The sequence below is a fragment of the Sinocyclocheilus grahami genome, unplaced genomic scaffold (genome assembly GCF_001515645.1).
Source record: "Sinocyclocheilus grahami isolate Dianchi unplaced genomic scaffold, SAMN03320097.WGS_v1.1 scaffold555.1, whole genome shotgun sequence".
Taxonomy (NCBI): Eukaryota; Metazoa; Chordata; class Actinopteri; order Cypriniformes; family Cyprinidae; genus Sinocyclocheilus; species Sinocyclocheilus grahami.
The window spans coordinates 264722-283114 of NW_015505734.1; the positions used below are offsets into that span (position 1 = coordinate 264722).

Below are 18393 nucleotides of genomic sequence, written 5' to 3' on the forward strand. Positions count from 1 at the left end.
ACATGCTTCGTCTGTATGTAGAGAGAGAGAGAGGGAGAGAGAGCGGGAGAGAGAGAGAGAGAGAGAGAGAGAGAGAGAGAGAGAGAGAGAGAGAGAGAGAGAGAGAGAGAGAACCTTGCTATGAAAGTGAATGGTGACCAAGGCTGCTAATCTCTAATACTAACATCATCTTTTGTTTTCCATTGAACTAATGAAAATGAAATAGGTTTTTAAAAACATAATTAACTGATGACCAAACCTTCGTTTTTTGGCGAACCATCCCTTTAACAACAACATGCTGATGATGAAATCGAGTTATATGAAGGATTACTCATAGAAGGATTACTCAATTTGCGTTCTTCAGACTGAATGGATGCAGTCAGTGTGATCATCTTATGGCATTATACACACATCACAGTCATCAGAGAAGCGAAATATCATACCTGCATGATTTAAACGCTCTGAACCACTCAGTAGCAGAATATTTTAATATTTTATTAGATCTAAATATACTAGCTGTCACTGCACGCAAACTTGAGAACCTGGCAACCTCCGAGCACCGACTGGCAGCTTGATGCAACCCGTATCAGATGCGCGTTTTTGCTCACGTTTTGTTTGATATTTGGATGTCTAAGATTTTTGGTGTGTAAAAACAAGTGACTAACGCTTCCATTTATAGTTAAAATGACAGCAGAGGGAATAGAGACAGGAGCACTGCAATGTGATGACAACGGAGTACACGGCGTACACCGACGAACGCTGTCAACCAGCTTCAAGTAAGATTATAACAATAATCACTCATATATATACATATATTACTTAAATACGCGTGTGTAAGAAAACAAAGTTCGCTCTCTTATTAATACAACGAGCCTAATCGAGTCGTCTAGCAAATGCAAGCGAAACTTGCTTATTTTACTTTGTATTCTTGCTTATATAAGTTAGTCTATATCGCAACATATTTAAAGAAGACGACAACTTAATCGTTGCAAAAGCGCGTTTATTTGAATTTCAAGCCGAAATTAAAGCCCAGAAAGCCAATGAGTTCACCGTGTCCCTTTAACGGACTGTGAAAATCTCCTCAGTCGACCGACGGGCCATTTAACAACTTACCAAAACCGCCGAGGGAATCCTCTGTCGTACACTAATTCCCACTCATTTCGGGCCGATTAAATGTTCACCAGGGCTGCACCGACATTTACACTCCACCACGAAGCGGTTTGTTTCAAGCGAACTGAAGAAATTTCACGATTACCGACAGGGGTTTTGAGGGAAAAGCCTTCTTAGGACAACTGATCACATCTTTCCATAGCAGCACCACCTGACAACGGAAATGACGCACATGCTGTGAGTGACGGATCGGCGCGGCCAATAGAAAATGTCGTTTGGTGTTCCCGCCCCTTTACGTGCGTTCTTGAGCTTGGCATTCTTCGCTTAGTGTGGAATGATAAACATACGCTATGTAAATGAGCAGTAGAGTAGGCTACTACTGCATAACTTTTTTTAAATTTTGATAAATGTGCAGTTTTGTTAAGAAGAAGAAGAGTTTCTTATTTTTTACGATGGAAATCAATTGGCATAAACGTAATTAAGAAATAAAAACGGACTCTAATTAAGCAGTACTAACAAAACTTGATAGATACATTTATTCTTGAGTACTGGAACAAAACAAGACCAAAAAAAAAAAAAAAGTTTATGCATGTAAGAAATTATTTTGGACTAATCTGAAGAGTTTTACAATACATGTTTGTGCAAACTCCAGCCTTTTCCATTCCTCACATGTTTGTTTTTGCTTATCATCACACAATATGGCTCAACAGCTGCCAGAAACTAAATAATGTGTCGATATTTATTATAAATATTTAGAAATGTAGTATTCACTCATTGAATTAATGCATTTACATCGTAAAAACGATTTTTCAACGTTGCAAATAAAACAGATGATTGCAGTTCTGCTTCAAAATTACATTTTTAATTGAATGTTACTTGCTGCTTCTTTGTAATTACTTGTGAACTTTACTAGCAATTTAAGTGAAAATTGTTTTGACACCAAAGTTTTTTCAGCTCCATCACAGTAATGTTTCTTTAAAATATGCATGTGTATTAGTATAATATTCAAGTTCTGAGTTATTAACAGAGGACAGGTGGGTTAAGGTTATGAGTCATAATAGGCTATATGTCTTCATTTTGCTAAAATAAAGAAAATCAATCAAATATGTTGCATTTGTGTTAAGAAATAATCTTTCACTAATTTAATAGTGTAAATGTTGGTACTTTAAGAAACTGCAGATAAAGCTGTGAGACATGTCTCAAGAATCAGTGCCAGGTGAAATAAAAATGACACATGGATTACACCCAAGGCTAAAGGGTAAATAAATAGATAAACAATAATCTGCCTGTATTCATGCGAGTACGGCAAAATTCTGAGGTTTCTTGCATGCACAAGACCCTCGAGAATGTATCCAATTTTAGATCCCCCAAAACGAACCAGCTTCACCCACAACAGCAAGTTTCAATTCAGTGGGCTGGTGCAGAGCTGCATGTCAAACAGAGAGTGTTTTAAAGGGCAGTAACTGATTTAAGGCTGTGCTGTCTTCCTGTCTTGACTCAGCATGGCCTTTGCCTTAAACCACATGAAACACTTTTATAAGCCTGTGGCTAAACATCGGACAACCCACGGTGTGTGGGGTGGAAACTGTGAATCATACATTACTAGTGCCCATGTCTGATAAAGAAGTAGTGGATTTGAAAAAGACTGCAAGGACATTTTCACGAGCGCACACCTTGCTATAACATCTGGACTTAGCATTTATAGTCTGTCTCATTTCCTCTATTTCTTTACTTTCCTTCAAATAACCATCTCTTGTTCTTGGAATAAGGGTTATAAATAACAATATATTTAAAATATAAAAATGAGGTTATAATAAAATGTGTCAAATTAATATAATTTATCATTTGTTTTGTTTTAATATTATTTACAGATTTATCAAGAATTTCTGAGTGCAAATAGTTTTTTTTATTTTTTGCAGTGTATATGTGACATGACTTGAATGAAAATGAATAAATGTGTTTTTGTTGTTGTTGTTTTTAATAATATTCATGATGTCCTGAAAGATCAAGTGTCCCACAAATGCAGCAGCAGTGCACACAGTCACATCATGTCAAAATATTTTGTGCTGTGGGAGTCAAAAAAAGCACAGGTAATGAATTTTAGAAGCTTTTTCCCATGGAGGAACGACTGTGACAGCGATTCATTCATAACTGTGTGGGTGAGAAATTCGTCTCCCACACTATTCAAATGAACACAGGGGTTTTCAGTATTGCTTGTCTGAAAAAGTCATAACAGATCAAGTGCTTGAACAGCACTTGGAGAGACTTGGAGAGTTAGGGGGAAAATGCAACAACAGGAGCTTCTTTTCATAAAGTTTACATTCCCTTTACATAAAACCACAGTCCGATTTCTTACAAAATTCAAAATTTTTACATTTATACACTAAAACTCTAGCGTATCAAACGTCACAAGGTTACAATGAAGTGACTACTTCTTAGTGACTACTGAGTTATTTCTATATGCATTCCTGTGCAAAAAAAAAAAAAAAAAACTAAATTTGTGTCAACCCAGGAAATCTTTTTGTTCCCAAAATGTCAACAATGCTGCATTATTCCATCGCGCCATCTAGTGTTCACAAAGAATCACTACATTTGATTTTGTGCGACTGCATCTTTTAATTTATGAACTTTTAAAGTTTAATGCTTTTCATTCTTATGTTCACCCAAGAGGAATAGTTCAGCCAAAAATTAAAATTCCCTTCAAATTTACTCACCTCGGGCTATCCAAGATGGAGTTTGTTTCTTCTTTGACATTAATTGATGGCCTGAAGTCATGTGGATTATTGTGATGTTTTTATCAGCTGTTTGGACTCTCATTCTGACGGCACCCATTCAACCATGGTGAGAAAGTGATACATTTCTCAAAAACTGTATCAGTAAAGAAAGAAACTCATCTACATGTCGGATGGCCTGAGGGTGAGTACATTTTCATTTCTGTGTGAACTATTACAAGAAAGTATTATTTAAAAACAAACATGAAACTTTGGTATATTGACAAGTCATTATTTTCAAAAAGATCTTTATTTCACATTCAGATCTATTTCAATATAATGAAACAGTAAACAGACACAAATGAACATTCAGTACATTAACCTCAATAAATAAGCTCTATTATGGTTATGAAAAATAAACAATTTCATTCACCATACATATTGCATTGCTTTCTTTCCATGGAAGGTGGTTTCATGTATACATTGCCCCATTACATAATGCAGCAATTGCACACTCGAAGACATTTTAATTTCTTGAGTTTGAAATACCTGACTTTGTTGCACTCCCTTTAAATAAAGACAAAAACATACACACACCAATTGTCTTGGGGATTCCTGTAAACCAGTTTTAGGATCTGCACTAAATATTTACAGCAAGTGCACTTCGGTTTCCTCTATTACCCTGTCTTAATCAGCGCTTGTTGTGTGAATGCATATCCTGCACCTCTTGGTTGCACATCAAACAGATTTAAATGAATTCCATGTGCCTGTGACATCAAAGCCTCACAGACGTTTCTGTGAAGACTGATATCAAACCATGTGATGACTCAAAGTGAACATCAAGTTAAAGTCACAGTCCATCCATCATGGCCAGGAGGTCATCACCCTTGCTGCTGGAACTGGGGGCGGGTTCTCCCATCTCTCCAAACTCCCCCATGATCTTAGCCAGCTCTGCATTGGTCTGTTTGTCCTGAAATGAACCAGTCAGAGGTGTGTTGTTACTCCCATGGTCCTCCGGTAGTTTAAAGATAACCTAAGGCTGGAAATCTTTAGCCTGTCAAAAACCAATTAGACAAAGCTAAGAGTAATCTGGTAATCAGGCATTACAATGTTTTCTGAGGCCAAGGATCAAACAGCACAAGTGTATAACTGTACAAGCATACAAACATTAACCCTTACCTTTGTTGCCTGGATATTAATAACTTCATAGGAAAGCTCATCCGGTCTTGATATTAAAGCTTCCCTGTAGGGATAAGCTGTATTTCAATATTTGTATGAAATCTCATGCAAAATGAACAGCATCCAATTCACTGATATGTAAAAAAAAAAATACAGTGATGTTTGACTCACAGAACCTGTCAAGAACATGGGAGGGTCACATTTTACTCCACAATAAAAAAGTAATCCATTATATTTACATGAAGAAAATGTTTTAAAAGCTAATTTTTGATATATACATACACACATATATTAAACTGCATATAGACACTGTTGGTCAAAAGTTTGGAATAATTAAGATTTTTAAGATCATAGAATGTTTAAAAAAAACATGTCTCTTATTCTGACCAAGTATGCATTTATTTGATCAAAAATACAATAAAATATTAATATTGCTAAATATTATTACAATTTAAAATAAGTGTTTTCAATTTGAATATATTTTACAATGCAGTTTTTTTCTGAATTTTCAGCAGTCGTTCTAATATGCTGATTTGCAGCTCAAGAAACATTTCTTATTATCATCAATATTGAAAACAGCTGTGTTGCTAAATATTTTTGTGGAAACCGTGATACATTTTTAGGATTCTTTGATGAATAGAAATTTAAAAGAACATAATTTATTTGAATATAAATCTTTTATCATTATAAATGTCTTTGCTGTCACTTTTGACCAATTTAATGCATCCATGTTGAAAAAAAAGTATTAATTAAAAAGAAAGAAAGAAATCTTACCCAAACGGTAATATATACAATGCTGAAACAATGTAATAAAAAAAAACAAATCACTGTATTACAGTTATGAGAATCATTACTGAGAATATTAAGAAAAATAAATAAATAATCAAATGTCTAGACATATTACTCAAATGGCATAATTTTGCTTTTATTTTGAGGTGAAATACCACACCTTGTTCCAATGAGACGCAGCCTTAAATCCATTAATGAGTCTAGTCAGATTCTATTTTGACTTTAGAAAAAAAGTCTCAAAACTTAAATAAAGACTCACTCTTCCTCCTCGTCAGTGGCAAAAAGGTTCACACGGAAGCCAGAGTCAGTATTAGTTGATTTCTGCACCTCCAGACCTCCCATTAGTCTAGCAAGCAGGTTCAGCTCTTCTTTTGCCAAAGGATTCGGAGTTGTGTTGACCTTCAGAAGTGCATGAGTTTTGTAAAATATGCATGCTAATTACATCAGCATTACATTCATTTTTTTAACCATAAGTTTTTATGATCTATTTAATGAACCAACATTTCAAAATATTTTGAAAGAGACCTGCATATGTGAAAAGGATACAATTGATCAATGTCAACTAGATTTCAACTACAAAGTATAATCAATTTCGTAATCCTACCTTGGTGTGCTGTGAGGAGTTTTTGGAGGTTCCAGACATGTGTGTCTCAACAGGGCGGCTCACACTGTACCTGAAAGAACAAATAGGACAATTGTACAGCTGATGCTCCAGTGAAAGGCTACCTGGCTCAGGTTTACAGCTAAATTATTCACATAATAATTTAGAGATGCGCTTTGCAGCAGATAAAACTTAACACGTGATGAATTACACCCCGGTATCTAAAGATACACAGAAGGTGTGAGTCATATGATTCCACTATTGAATATTAGTAGAAGTGAGTGTTATTATAAAGTGGTTGATGCTCACATGTTTGTGCCCAGTTTGATTACTCGATCACCATACATTTCAAAAGCACCCTCACGGAGAGCGGCACTGTAATTGCCACCGTCCCGGAACTGCATCCTTCTCACCTCCTCACCACTACAGCTGAACATCCTGGGAATTAACATAGAAAATATTAATAATTATTATACATGAAGTTTTATGACATTATGTTAATTGATTGTGAGATGCAATATTTGTACTTTTAAAATGTTTTTAAAAGAAAAGCTGACCAATTACAGAATACATATACAAATTTTAAATCTAAATCATGATGTTGATAAAAAATAGTTCATGGACATCTTATATGTCAACTACCACTAACCTCTATTAAAATAACTGCTTTCTGTCACAGTCTAAGAACAGACCCTGCTATATTTAGAAAATGTCCAAGTGTCTTGATAATGCAATTAACTCTAAACCCTTAACGTCAGACTCTGTCAGTTCTAAATGAAGGAGGTGATTTCAGAGCAAACGTATGCACAATTTCAGCTATAAATTTAGAGGCTATTTATTTCTAACATTTAAATCAAATCCTGCCATTCTCAGCCTTTTAAATGCTCTACTGTAGTCACATCAATACTTGAAAAATGTATTGATGTGCATTAACTCCAGGAACAGAAGCAGAATCTGATCCTGCTGACCTTATGAGTCCTGGGATGTGCGTCCCATACGGAACAGGGCCTGATGCGGGGAGAACAAATCGCCCATTGGAGTTCTGTACTTTGTCTTTCAGGAAAATTGATACCTAAAAAACAAGTTTCATATCATATTTAAATGTATGTTAGCATTGTCAAAATTATTATTTTCTTCACCTTCATGAACATGACCAGTATTACTGGACTTTTAATTGAGTTTTTATTGAGAATTCTGTATTAAAGTACATGTCAAAATAAAGAAAAGACTTACTCTAATATGCATATCTTGAAAGAAGATGAGGAGTGTTTGTCTAATTAGATGAAACTCTCCACCAGATAAAGGGGTATATATCTAGGAGTTACAAGCAAAAGATAAGACACTTTCAAAGCCAAAATCAGAGTGGAGCTGATGATAGCAAAATAATTGCTTAATAATAATATTAAACATCTAACATAAAATGTATATATAATGTTAAAATATTAAATAATAATATTATCATATATTATTCATATATTCCTATCAATGGAAACATAATAATAATATTAATTATATAATATAAATATAAACAATACACTATAAAATAACATATATATTAAAATGAACCGTTATTGACAATCAAAAAATATATATATTTAATAACTGAAAATAACCTGAAAATGTATGTCTGTAAGTAGTGCCTTTACACAGAGACCCTGCTACCTCTATGAGTTGCTTGTTTGTTTCATCCACTTGGCTGAGGATGCTGGGAGCGTCTTTCACAAAGTCCCTGATGGCATCCATATGGTTGAAGGACACAAGGAGGATGTCTTTAGGGCGAGGACACAGCAGGACTTGATACTTGAATGCCATGGTCATCAAATCATAGAGCTGTGTATAAAAAGAGCACAATATGAGTGCTCAAATAAAGAAGCCATTACATATTTCATCATATTGCTCACCAGAGGGAGCCATTCAACACTATTCCGCTTGTTATAACACAATAATATTTAAAGAGAATTTTAAAGCAAAGCTCAAAATACAATAATTTCAGTGAACAGAAGTTACTATATAACTTTGGCACATTTCAAAAGTAAGAAAAAAATGATTCAAAAGAAGGTGTAGAAAGAGATATTTGTAAAAAGATCTCACTAGAAAAATATGCAAGGATCGCACTAAAAGATTTGCAAACAATTCATTCAAGAAAATGACAATGCATCCTTGACATTAGTCCTCACCTTGTCCATACTAGCTTGGTTGAGTCTCATGATGGAGGCATGAGCCAGTCGGTCAAACACTGTCCTCAGGGCCTTCTTGGAGTACAGCTCCTGTGGTTTGAACAGCTCCTCCAGGAACTTCTTATTGAACATGGTGGTAATGATATCATTCATAACTATCACAACACAAACACACAGAAAGAGTTGCAGTGATGAAATATGAAGCTGAAAACCAAGCAAGCACAATGCAGTCTGTACTGTAGAAAGCTGGTTTGCCAAGAAAGATTGATAAACAAAAATAACATATATCAAAATGTAGTTACAAACCAAGCTTTATTGTCTTGGCAGATGTTTTCGCAGAGAAGCGTGCTGGAAACCGTAATCAAATGTTGACTGAGGAAAACACAAGTGCTAGAAACATATACTGCCATATGGAGGATTTCATTTATATCTCAGTACCAAAAAATAACTGTACAAGCTTTTTGAATCTTTGGGGTTCTTATTGTACAATAGTACTTTTTTTTCTTTCACGCAAAAACATAAAAAATGTCAAATTACAATTAAAATAGCACAGAAACCCCAACTCCCTCTACACAGCGAGTGCCTATGAGAGCTGGCATGTGCACACGCACGCTACTTTGCTCTACGGCCAGCAGCAAAGCAAGCAGAATGTTAACAATACCTCTTTTTCTGTCCTCCTCTAGCCAATCTGCTACAGTTGCTACAAAGATTGCAAATCAAAAAGGACATTATTTAAAATGTTCCATGGAGGAAGTTAACTAAAGAGCAGGTACAGTATAAGCTACATGTATACATCACATCTGCAAGCAACAAGCATCATATTCTGTTTTTTGACCTCTGTGGCATCTGATACCAAAGTATGATGTTGGCATAACTGCAAAGTTAAGTTCATTAAGAATATTTCAGAATGCAAAAAAGACACAGGAAACCCTGATACAGGAACGTATATTAGACAGGAAACCATGATACTGACAAGCTGTTGAGCAAATGTAATTGAGCCACAGTGTTGCCAGCAACAGAAGTAACTTGAACATGCACTGTCCATTTGACATGCCAGTTTTTATAAACTCCAAGGTTTGAATGTACTGACAACCTCCATGGTCAAAACTTCTTGGGAACATTCTTGATTTTTAGATATTAATATATAGTGGCCCTCAAAATATTTGGACACAGTATATCTATTGTGTTTTGACAGGACATTCTAAAAAAATCCATAAATATATGGATCAATGTACTGTATTACTATGAAGGAATTGTATGTATTGATTTGTGTGTGTGTGTGTGTGTGTGTGTGCGTGCATTTTTGTGACAAATGAGGACATACATTTGTATAATGACAAAGGTATGACATAGGTATTACAAGGAGAAGGTGACTTTTCAGGACATTACCCCATGTCCCCACTTTTCAAAACACTTATAAATCACACAGAATGGAGTGTATTGAAAATCTGAAATAGCACAAAGTTTCCTGTGAGGGGTAGGTTTAGGGGTAGGGTTGGTGTAGGGCAATAGAATATACGGTCTGTACAGTAGTTGCACTCCCTTTAAATAAAGACAAAAACATACACACATCAATTGTCCCGGGGCTTCCTGTAAACCAGTTTTGGGATCTGCACTAAATATTTACTGCAAGTGCACTTCGGTTTCCTCCATTACCCTGTCTTAATCAGCGCTTGTTGTGTGGATGCAAATCGTGCGCCTCTCGGTTGCACATCAAACAGATTTAAATGAATTCCATGTGCACGGATTGTCCTCTTAGACAACTAAGACAGTCCAGAAAAGGCATTTTATTCGGTCCACTGATCTAAATGTCACAGAAATGTCTGTGACATCAAAGCCTCGCAGACGTTTCTGTGAAGACTGATATCAAACCATTCGCTGAAATACGTGATGATATGGCCTGTGCCACCTCCAAAGTGACTTGACAGAATGAATATGAAAAAATGAATATGGTCCCACAGCAAGACGCATATTACATTTCTACACCTGCTATTTGCATTTCTCACATTGGGTGGGTGGCAGGAGACAAAAATTGTGTGAAATTCTCAAAGAGAGACTTTCTTGTTGAGCTTAGCTGTCGTTCTAAATATATACGGTTGTCACTGTAGCTCCAGACAAAAGGCCTCTTTGCTGAGTAAGACATTGTAGCACTTTATCCTGCTTAACAGCTCAGTCACTCTGCTCACTCAAAGTGAACATCAAGTTAAAGTCACAGTCCATCCATCATGGCCAGGAGGTCATCACCCTTGCTGCTGGAACTGGGGGCGGGTTCTCCCATCTCTCCAAACTCCCCCATGATCTTAGCCAGCTCTGCATTGGTCTGTTTGTCCTGAAATGAACCAGTCAGAGGTGTGTTGTTACTCCCATGGTCCTCCGGTAGTTTAAAGATAACCTAAGGCTGGAAATCTTTAGCCTGTCAAAAACCAATTAGACAAAGCTGAGAGCTTTGTCTCAGTGTGGGAGGATCACTGGTAATCAGGCATTACAATGTTTTCTGAGGCCAAGGATCAAACAGCACAAGTGTATTACTGTACAAGCATACAAACATTAACCCTTACCTTTGTTGCCTGGATATTAATAACTTCATAGGAAAGCTCATCCGGTCTTGATATTAAAGCTTCCCTGTAGGGATAAGCTGTATTTCAATATTTGTATGAAATCTCATGCAAAATGAACAGCATCCAATTCACTGATATGTAAAAAAAAATACAGTGATGTTTGACTCACAGAACCTGTCAAGAACATGGGAGGGTCACATTTTACTCCACAATAAAAAAGTAATCCATTATATTTACATGAAGAAAATGTTTTAAAAGCTAATTTTTGATATATACATACACACATATATTAAACTGCATATAGACACTGTTGGTCAAAAGTTTGGAATAATTAAGATTTTTAAGATCATAGAATGTTTAAAAAAAACATGTCTCTTATTCTGACCAAGTATGCATTTATTTGATCAAAAATACAATAAAATATTAATATTGCTAAATATTATTACAATTTAAAAGTGTTTTCAATTTGAATATATTTTACAATGCAGTTTATTTCTGAATTTTCAGCAGTCGTTCTAATATGCTGATTTGCAGCTCAAGAAACATTTCTTATTATCATCAATATTGAAAACAGCTGTGTTCCTAAATATTTTTGTGGAAACCGTGATACATTTTTAGGATTCTTTGATGAATAGAAATTTAAAAGAACATCATTTATTTGAATATAAATCTTTTATCGTTATAAATGTCTTTGCTGTCACTTTTGACCAATTTAATGCATCCATGTTGAAAAAAAAGTATTAATTAAAAAGAAAGAAAGAAATCTTACCCAAACGGTAATATATACAATGCTGAAACAATGTAATAAAAAAAACAAATCACTGTATTACAGTTATGAGAATCATTACTGAGAATATTAAGAAAAATAAATAAATAATAAAATGTCTAGACATATTACTCAAATGGCATAATTTTGCTTTTATTTTGAGGTGAAATACCACACCTTGTTCCAATGAGACGCAGCCTTAAATCTATTAGTGAGTCTAGTCAGATTCTATTTTGACTTTAGAAAAAAAGTCTCAAAACTTAAATAAAGACTCACTCTTCCTCCTCGTCAGTGGCAAAAAGGTTCACACGGAAGCCAGAGTCAGTATTAGTTGATTTCTGCACCTCCAGACCTCCCATTAGTCTAGCAAGCAGGTTCAGCTCTTCTTTTGCCAAAGGATTCGGAGTTGTGTTGACCTTCAGAAGTGCATGAGTTTTGTAAAATATGCATGCTAATTACATCAGCATTACATTCATTTTTTTAACCATAAGTTTTTATGATCTATTTAATGAACCAACATTTCAAAATATTTTGAAAGAGACCTGCATATGTGAAAAGGATACAATTGATCAATGTCAACTAGATTTCAACTACAAAGTATAATCAATTTCGTAATCCTACCTTGGTGTGCTGTGAGGAGTTTTTGGAGGTTCCAGACATGTGTGTCTCAACAGGGCGGCTCACACTGTACCTGAAAGAACAAATAGGACAATTGTACAGCTGATGCTCCAGTGAAAGGCTACCTGGCTCAGGTTTACAGCTAAATTATTCACATAATAATTTAGAGATGCGCTTTGCAGCAGATAAAACTTAACACGTGATGAATTACACCCCGGTATCTAAAGATACACAGAAGGTGTGAGTCATATGATTCCACTATTGAATATTAGTAGAAGTGAGTGTTATTATAAAGTGGTTGATGCTCACATGTTTGTGCCCAGTTTGATTACTCGATCACCATACATTTCAAAAGCACCCTCACGGAGAGCGGCACTGTAATTGCCACCGTCCCGGAACTGCATCCTTCTCACCTCCTCACCACTACAGCTGAACATCCTGGGAATTAACATAGAAAATATTAATAATTATTATACATGAAGTTTTATGACATTATGTTAATTGATTGTGAGATGCAATATTTGTACTTTTAAAATGTTTTTAAAAGAAAAGCTGACCAATTACAGAATACATATACAAATTTTAAATCTAAATCATGATGTTGATAAAAAATAGTTCATGGACATCTTATATGTCAACTACCACTAACCTCTATTAAAATAACTGCTTTCTGTCACAGTCTAAGAACAGACCCTGCTATATTTAGAAAATGTCCAAGTGTCTTGATAATGCAATTAACTCTAAACCCTTAACGTCAGACTCTGTCAGTTCTAAATGAAGGAGGTGATTTCAGAGCAAACGTATGCACAATTTCAGCTATAAATTTAGAGGCTATTTATTTCTAACATTTAAATCAAATCCTGCCATTCTCAGCCTTTTAAATGCTCTACTGTAGTCACATCAATACTTGAAAAATGTATTGATGTGCATTAACTCCAGGAACAGAAGCAGAATCTGATCCTGCTGACCTTATGAGTCCTGGGATGTGCGTCCCATACGGAACAGGGCCTGATGCGGGGAGAACAAATCGCCCATTGGAGTTCTGTACTTTGTCTTTCAGGAAAATTGATACCTAAAAAACAAGTTTCATATCATATTTAAATGTATGTTAGCATTGTCAAAATTATTATTTTCTTCACCTTCATGAACATGACCAGTATTACTGGACTTTTAATTGAGTTTTTATTGAGAATTCTGTATTAAAGTACATGTCAAAATAAAGAAAAGACTTACTCTAATATGCATATCTTGAAAGAAGATGAGGAGTGTTTGTCTAATTAGATGAAACTCTCCACCAGATAAAGGGGTATATATCTAGGAGTTACAAGCAAAAGATAAGACACTTTCAAAGCCAAAATCAGAGTGGAGCTGATGATAGCAAAATAATTGCTTAATAATAATATTAAACATCTAACATAAAATGTATATATAATGTTACAATATTAAATAATAATATTATCATATATTATTCATATATTCCTATCAATGGAAACATAATAATAATATTAATTATATAATATAAATATAAACAATACACTATAAAATAACATATATATTAAAATGAACCGTTATTGACAATCAAAAAATATATATATTTAATAACTGAAAATAACCTGAAAATGTATGTCTGTAAGTAGTGCCTTTACACAGAGACCCTGCTACCTCTATGAGTTGCTTGTTTGTTTCATCCACTTGGCTGAGGATGCTGGGAGCGTCTTTCACAAAGTCCCTGATGGCATCCATATGGTTGAAGGACACAAGGAGGATGTCTTTAGGGCGAGGACACAGCAGGACTTGATACTTGAATGCCATGGTCATCAAATCATAGAGCTGTGTATAAAAAGAGCACAATATGAGTGCTCAAATAAAGAAGCCATTACATATTTCATCATATTGCTCACCAGAGGGAGCCATTCAACACTATTCCGCTTGTTATAACACAATAATATTTAAAGAGAATTTTAAAGCAAAGCTCAAAATACAATAATTTCAGTGAACAGAAGTTACTATATAACTTTGGCACATTTCAAAAGTAAGAAAAAAATGATTCAAAAGAAGGTGTAGAAAGAGATATTTGTAAAAAGATCTCACTAGAAAAATATGCAAGGATCGCACTAAAAGATTTGCAAACAATTCATTCAAGAAAATGACAATGCATCCTTGACATTAGTCCTCACCTTGTCCATACTAGCTTGGTTGAGTCTCATGATGGAGGCATGAGCCAGTCGGTCAAACACTGTCCTCAGGGCCTTCTTGGAGTACAGCTCCTGTGGTTTGAACAGCTCCTCCAGGAACTTCTTATTGAACATGGTGGTAATGATATCATTCATAACTATCACAACACAAACACACAGAAAGAGTTGCAGTGATGAAATATGAAGCTGAAAACCAAGCAAGCACAATGCAGTCTGTACTGTAGAAAGCTGGTTTGCCAAGAAAGATTGATAAACAAAAATAACATATATCAAAATGTAGTTACAAACCAAGCTTTATTGTCTTGGCAGATGTTTTCGCAGAGAAGCGGGCTGGAAACCGTAATCAAATGTTGACTGAGGAAAACACAAGTGCTAGAAACATATACTGCCACATGGAGGATTTCATTTATATCTCAGTACCAAAAAATAACTGTACAAGCTTTTTGAATCTTTGGGGTTCTTATTGTACAATAGTACTTTTTTTTCTTTCACGCAAAAACATAAAAAATGTCAAATTACAATTAAAATAGCACAGAAACCCCAACTCCCTCTACACAGCGAGTGCCTATGAGAGCTGGCATGTGCACACGCACGCTACTTTGCTCTACGGCCAGCAGCAAAGCAAGCAGAATGTTAACAATACCTCTTTTTCTGTCCTCCTCTAGCCAATCTGCTACAGTTGCTACAAAGATTGCAAATCAAAAAGGACATTATTTAAAATGTTCCATGGAGGAAGTTAACTAAAGAGCAGGTACAGTATAAGCTACATGTATACATCACATCTGCAAGCAACAAGCATCATATTCTGTTTTTTGACCTCTGTGGCATCTGATACCAAAGTATGATGTTGTGCTGGAAACCGTAATCAAATGTTGACTGAGGAAAACACAAGTGCTAGAAACATATACTGCCATATGGAGGATTTCATTTATATCTCAGTACCAAAAAATAACTGTACAAGCTTTTTGAATCTTTGGGGTTCTTATTGTACAATAGTACTTTTTTTTCTTTCACGCAAAAACATAAAAAATGTCAAATTACAATTAAAATAGCACAGAAACCCCAACTCCCTCTACACAGCGAGTGCCTATGAGAGCTGGCATGTGCACACGCACGCTACTTTGCTCTACGGCCAGCAGCAAAGCAAGCAGAATGTTAACAATACCTCTTTTTCTGTCCTCCTCTAGCCAATCTGCTACAGTTGCTACAAAGATTGCAAATCAAAAAGGACATTATTTAAAATGTTCCATGGAGGAAGTTAACTAAAGAGCAGGTACAGTATAAGCTACATGTATACATCACATCTGCAAGCAACAAGCATCATATTCTGTTTTTTGACCTCTGTGGCATCTGATACCAAAGTATGATGTTGGCATAACTGCAAAGTTAAGTTCATTAAGAATATTTCAGAATGCAAAAAAGACACAGGAAACCCTGATACAGGAACGTATATTAGACAGGAAACCATGATACTGACAAGCTGTTGAGCAAATGTAATTGAGCCACAGTGTTGCCAGCAACAGAAGTAACTTGAACATGCACTGTCCATTTGACATGCCAGTTTTTATAAACTCCAAGGTTTGAATGTACTGACAACCTCCATGGTCAAAACTTCTTGGGAACATTCTTGATTTTTAGATATTAATATATAGTGGCCCTCAAAATATTTGGACACAGTATATCTATTGTGTTTTGACAGGACATTCTAAAAAAATCCATAAATATATGGATCAATGTACTGTATTACTATGAAGGAATTGTATGTATTGATTTGTGTGTGTGTGTGTGTGTGTGTGTGTGCGTGCATTTTTGTGACAAATGAGGACATACATTTGTATAATGACAAAGGTATGACATAGGTATTACAAGGAGAAGGTGACTTTTCAGGACATTACCCCATGTCCCCACTTTTCAAAACACTTATAAATCACACAGAATGGAGTGTATTGAAAATCTGAAATAGCACAAAGTTTCCTGTGAGGGGTAGGTTTAGGGGTAGGGTTGGTGTAGGGCAATAGAATATACGGTCTGTACAGTAGAAAAACCATTACGCCTATGGGATGTCCCCACTTTTCACAAAAACAAACCTGTGTGTGTGTGTGTGTGTGTGTGTGTGTGCATGTGGTTTATGAGGACACAAATTTGTATAATAACATGGGTATGACATACGTATTACAATGAGAAGGTGATTTATGAGGACATTTTCAGTGTCCCCGTAATTCAAAAGGCTTATAGATAATTCGGAATTAGTTTTTTTGAAAATCTAAAAATGCCGAAAGTTTCCCGTGAGGGGTAGGTTTAGGGGTAGGGTTGGTGTAGGGCAATAGAATATACGGGTTGTACAGTAGAAAAACCATTACACCTATGGAGAGTCCCCATAAACCATAAAAACAAACCTTTTGTAACAAACAAAAGTTACAAAACAAAAATTTTGTACTGCAGTGGGTTGTGTTTTAGGGTTAACGTAAAATGAATGGATGAATTTTTTTTTCTCAGTGTATTTTGAATAATATTTTTTATTATTATTTAAAGCCACAAAATAATTTTTGTAAAATGTTTTGTTAGAAAAGTGTGCTTTTGCTTTATTTGTAACTTATTATATTTTATTTCTGTGACATTGATCTTTTTAGGGGGGCACTCTATGGACAATCTATCGCATAATTAAAATAAAAATATATATATATATTTAAGGCAAGACAATTAACTTATAAATACCGCCATACTTCCTCAGGTGATTGATGACATTAAGAATTGCTCATATTTTTTGTTACACATTTTTTTTTAAATGTTGTGTTTAAATGTGAAAATTAGGCATTATCTAATTAAAATTGTACTAATTTGCATACATTTCCAGAACAAATCTGAACATTAGATAAAGCTGGGTCCAACATTATTACTTCATTTTGTTAACCTATTAAAGTCAAAGGTTTTTAGAACTCCATAAATCAGAAAATACTGTCAATAGCCAGAAAGAAAGACATTTTGACCATGTTTTTAGGAATAAAATATAAAACGAGGCAAATGATTTATGAACAAACCCTGCTGTCAAAGCCTTCAGAATATAGATGTGCAAGTATGTAACTCCAGAGATATCTGGGTAAGTGCATAAGAAAAAACTCAGTTTGAGAAAACATGTATTTTAAAGGAAATCTACAAATGGAAATAGATAAAGTGTACTAAAATAAACATTTGAAAGTGATTTTTTCCTTTTACCCATTACGAAAAGCCAACTAAAAAAGAAAGACGCTGTATAATATGTACAAAACAAGTGGAGTCAGCAATGGATAATCATTCTTAAATATGCAACATGGGAAATCCAGTCCTTAATTTGTAGTATACATTACCTGTATTCCATAGGTCAGTCGCATGTGTGTCCTCATTGCAGCCATTCCACCAGGTACACATGCTAGACATACATTCTCACCGTACTTGTTTGCTGTGTAACAGCTGAGAGCTATTGGACAGATGCAGCCAAGAGCACCTAGACAATGGAAGAATGCAAAAAATTGCTCAAAGATCATGCATTACATGTTGACGACGTGCCTCTGCCACTGATAAAAGCAGTAAACTGACTAACATTATGAATCCTCCTTGGCTAAATATTAAACCACAGCTAAAATGTGCCAATAAAATGGCATCTTTGAAGTTCAGGTTGCATATTCAGATGATTTGCTGACTGCTCTCAGAACTTACAGACAAGTAGGTCACTG

General features: G+C 35.2%; 2 protein-coding genes and 1 long non-coding RNA gene across 10 annotated transcripts in view; all 3 read right to left on the minus strand.

Annotated features, from left to right (window-relative positions):
- LOC107556096 (uncharacterized) overlaps window positions 1–1328 on the minus strand; it is a 3538-nt gene extending 2210 nt beyond the window's left edge. The window contains exon 1 of the long non-coding RNA XR_001605246.1: window positions 1093–1328. This is a non-coding gene — a long non-coding RNA (uncharacterized lncRNA). The remainder of the gene's footprint in view (window positions 1–1092) is intronic.
- A 3303-nt stretch (window positions 1329–4631) lies between these two features.
- Window positions 4632–9549, minus strand: LOC107556098 (protein OSCP1-like). 5 transcript variants are annotated; one of them, XM_016239122.1, is made up of 9 exons: window positions 8547–9548; window positions 8032–8199; window positions 7603–7683; window positions 7338–7441; window positions 6679–6807; window positions 6373–6442; window positions 6028–6167; window positions 4980–5043; window positions 4632–4770 (listed from the first exon to the last, which is right to left on the minus strand). In XM_016239122.1, the coding sequence occupies exons 1-9, from the start codon at window positions 8697–8699 to the stop codon at window positions 4651–4653; spliced, it is 1029 nt and encodes a 342-aa protein (XP_016094608.1). In that variant the 5' UTR covers window positions 8700–9548; the 3' UTR covers window positions 4632–4650. The 5 variants fall into 5 exon arrangements, with proteins under 5 accessions (XP_016094608.1, XP_016094611.1, XP_016094609.1 ...); XM_016239125.1 differs by having other exon boundaries at window positions 4701–4770; window positions 4980–5056; window positions 8547–9549; XM_016239123.1 differs by lacking the exon at window positions 4632–4770 and adding an exon at window positions 4794–4854.
- A 539-nt stretch (window positions 9550–10088) lies between these two features.
- LOC107556097 (protein OSCP1-like) lies at window positions 10089–15092 on the minus strand. 4 transcript variants are annotated; one of them, XM_016239118.1, is made up of 9 exons: window positions 14666–15091; window positions 14151–14318; window positions 13722–13802; window positions 13457–13560; window positions 12798–12926; window positions 12492–12561; window positions 12147–12286; window positions 11105–11168; window positions 10089–10875 (listed from the first exon to the last, which is right to left on the minus strand). In XM_016239118.1, the coding sequence occupies exons 1-9, from the start codon at window positions 14816–14818 to the stop codon at window positions 10756–10758; spliced, it is 1029 nt and encodes a 342-aa protein (XP_016094604.1). In that variant the 5' UTR covers window positions 14819–15091; the 3' UTR covers window positions 10089–10755. The 4 variants fall into 4 exon arrangements, with proteins under 4 accessions (XP_016094604.1, XP_016094606.1, XP_016094605.1 ...); XM_016239120.1 differs by having other exon boundaries at window positions 10806–10875; window positions 11105–11181; window positions 14666–15092; XM_016239119.1 differs by lacking the exon at window positions 10089–10875 and adding an exon at window positions 10906–10959 and having other exon boundaries at window positions 14666–15092.
- Between the last annotated feature and the right edge of the window lie 3301 nt (window positions 15093–18393).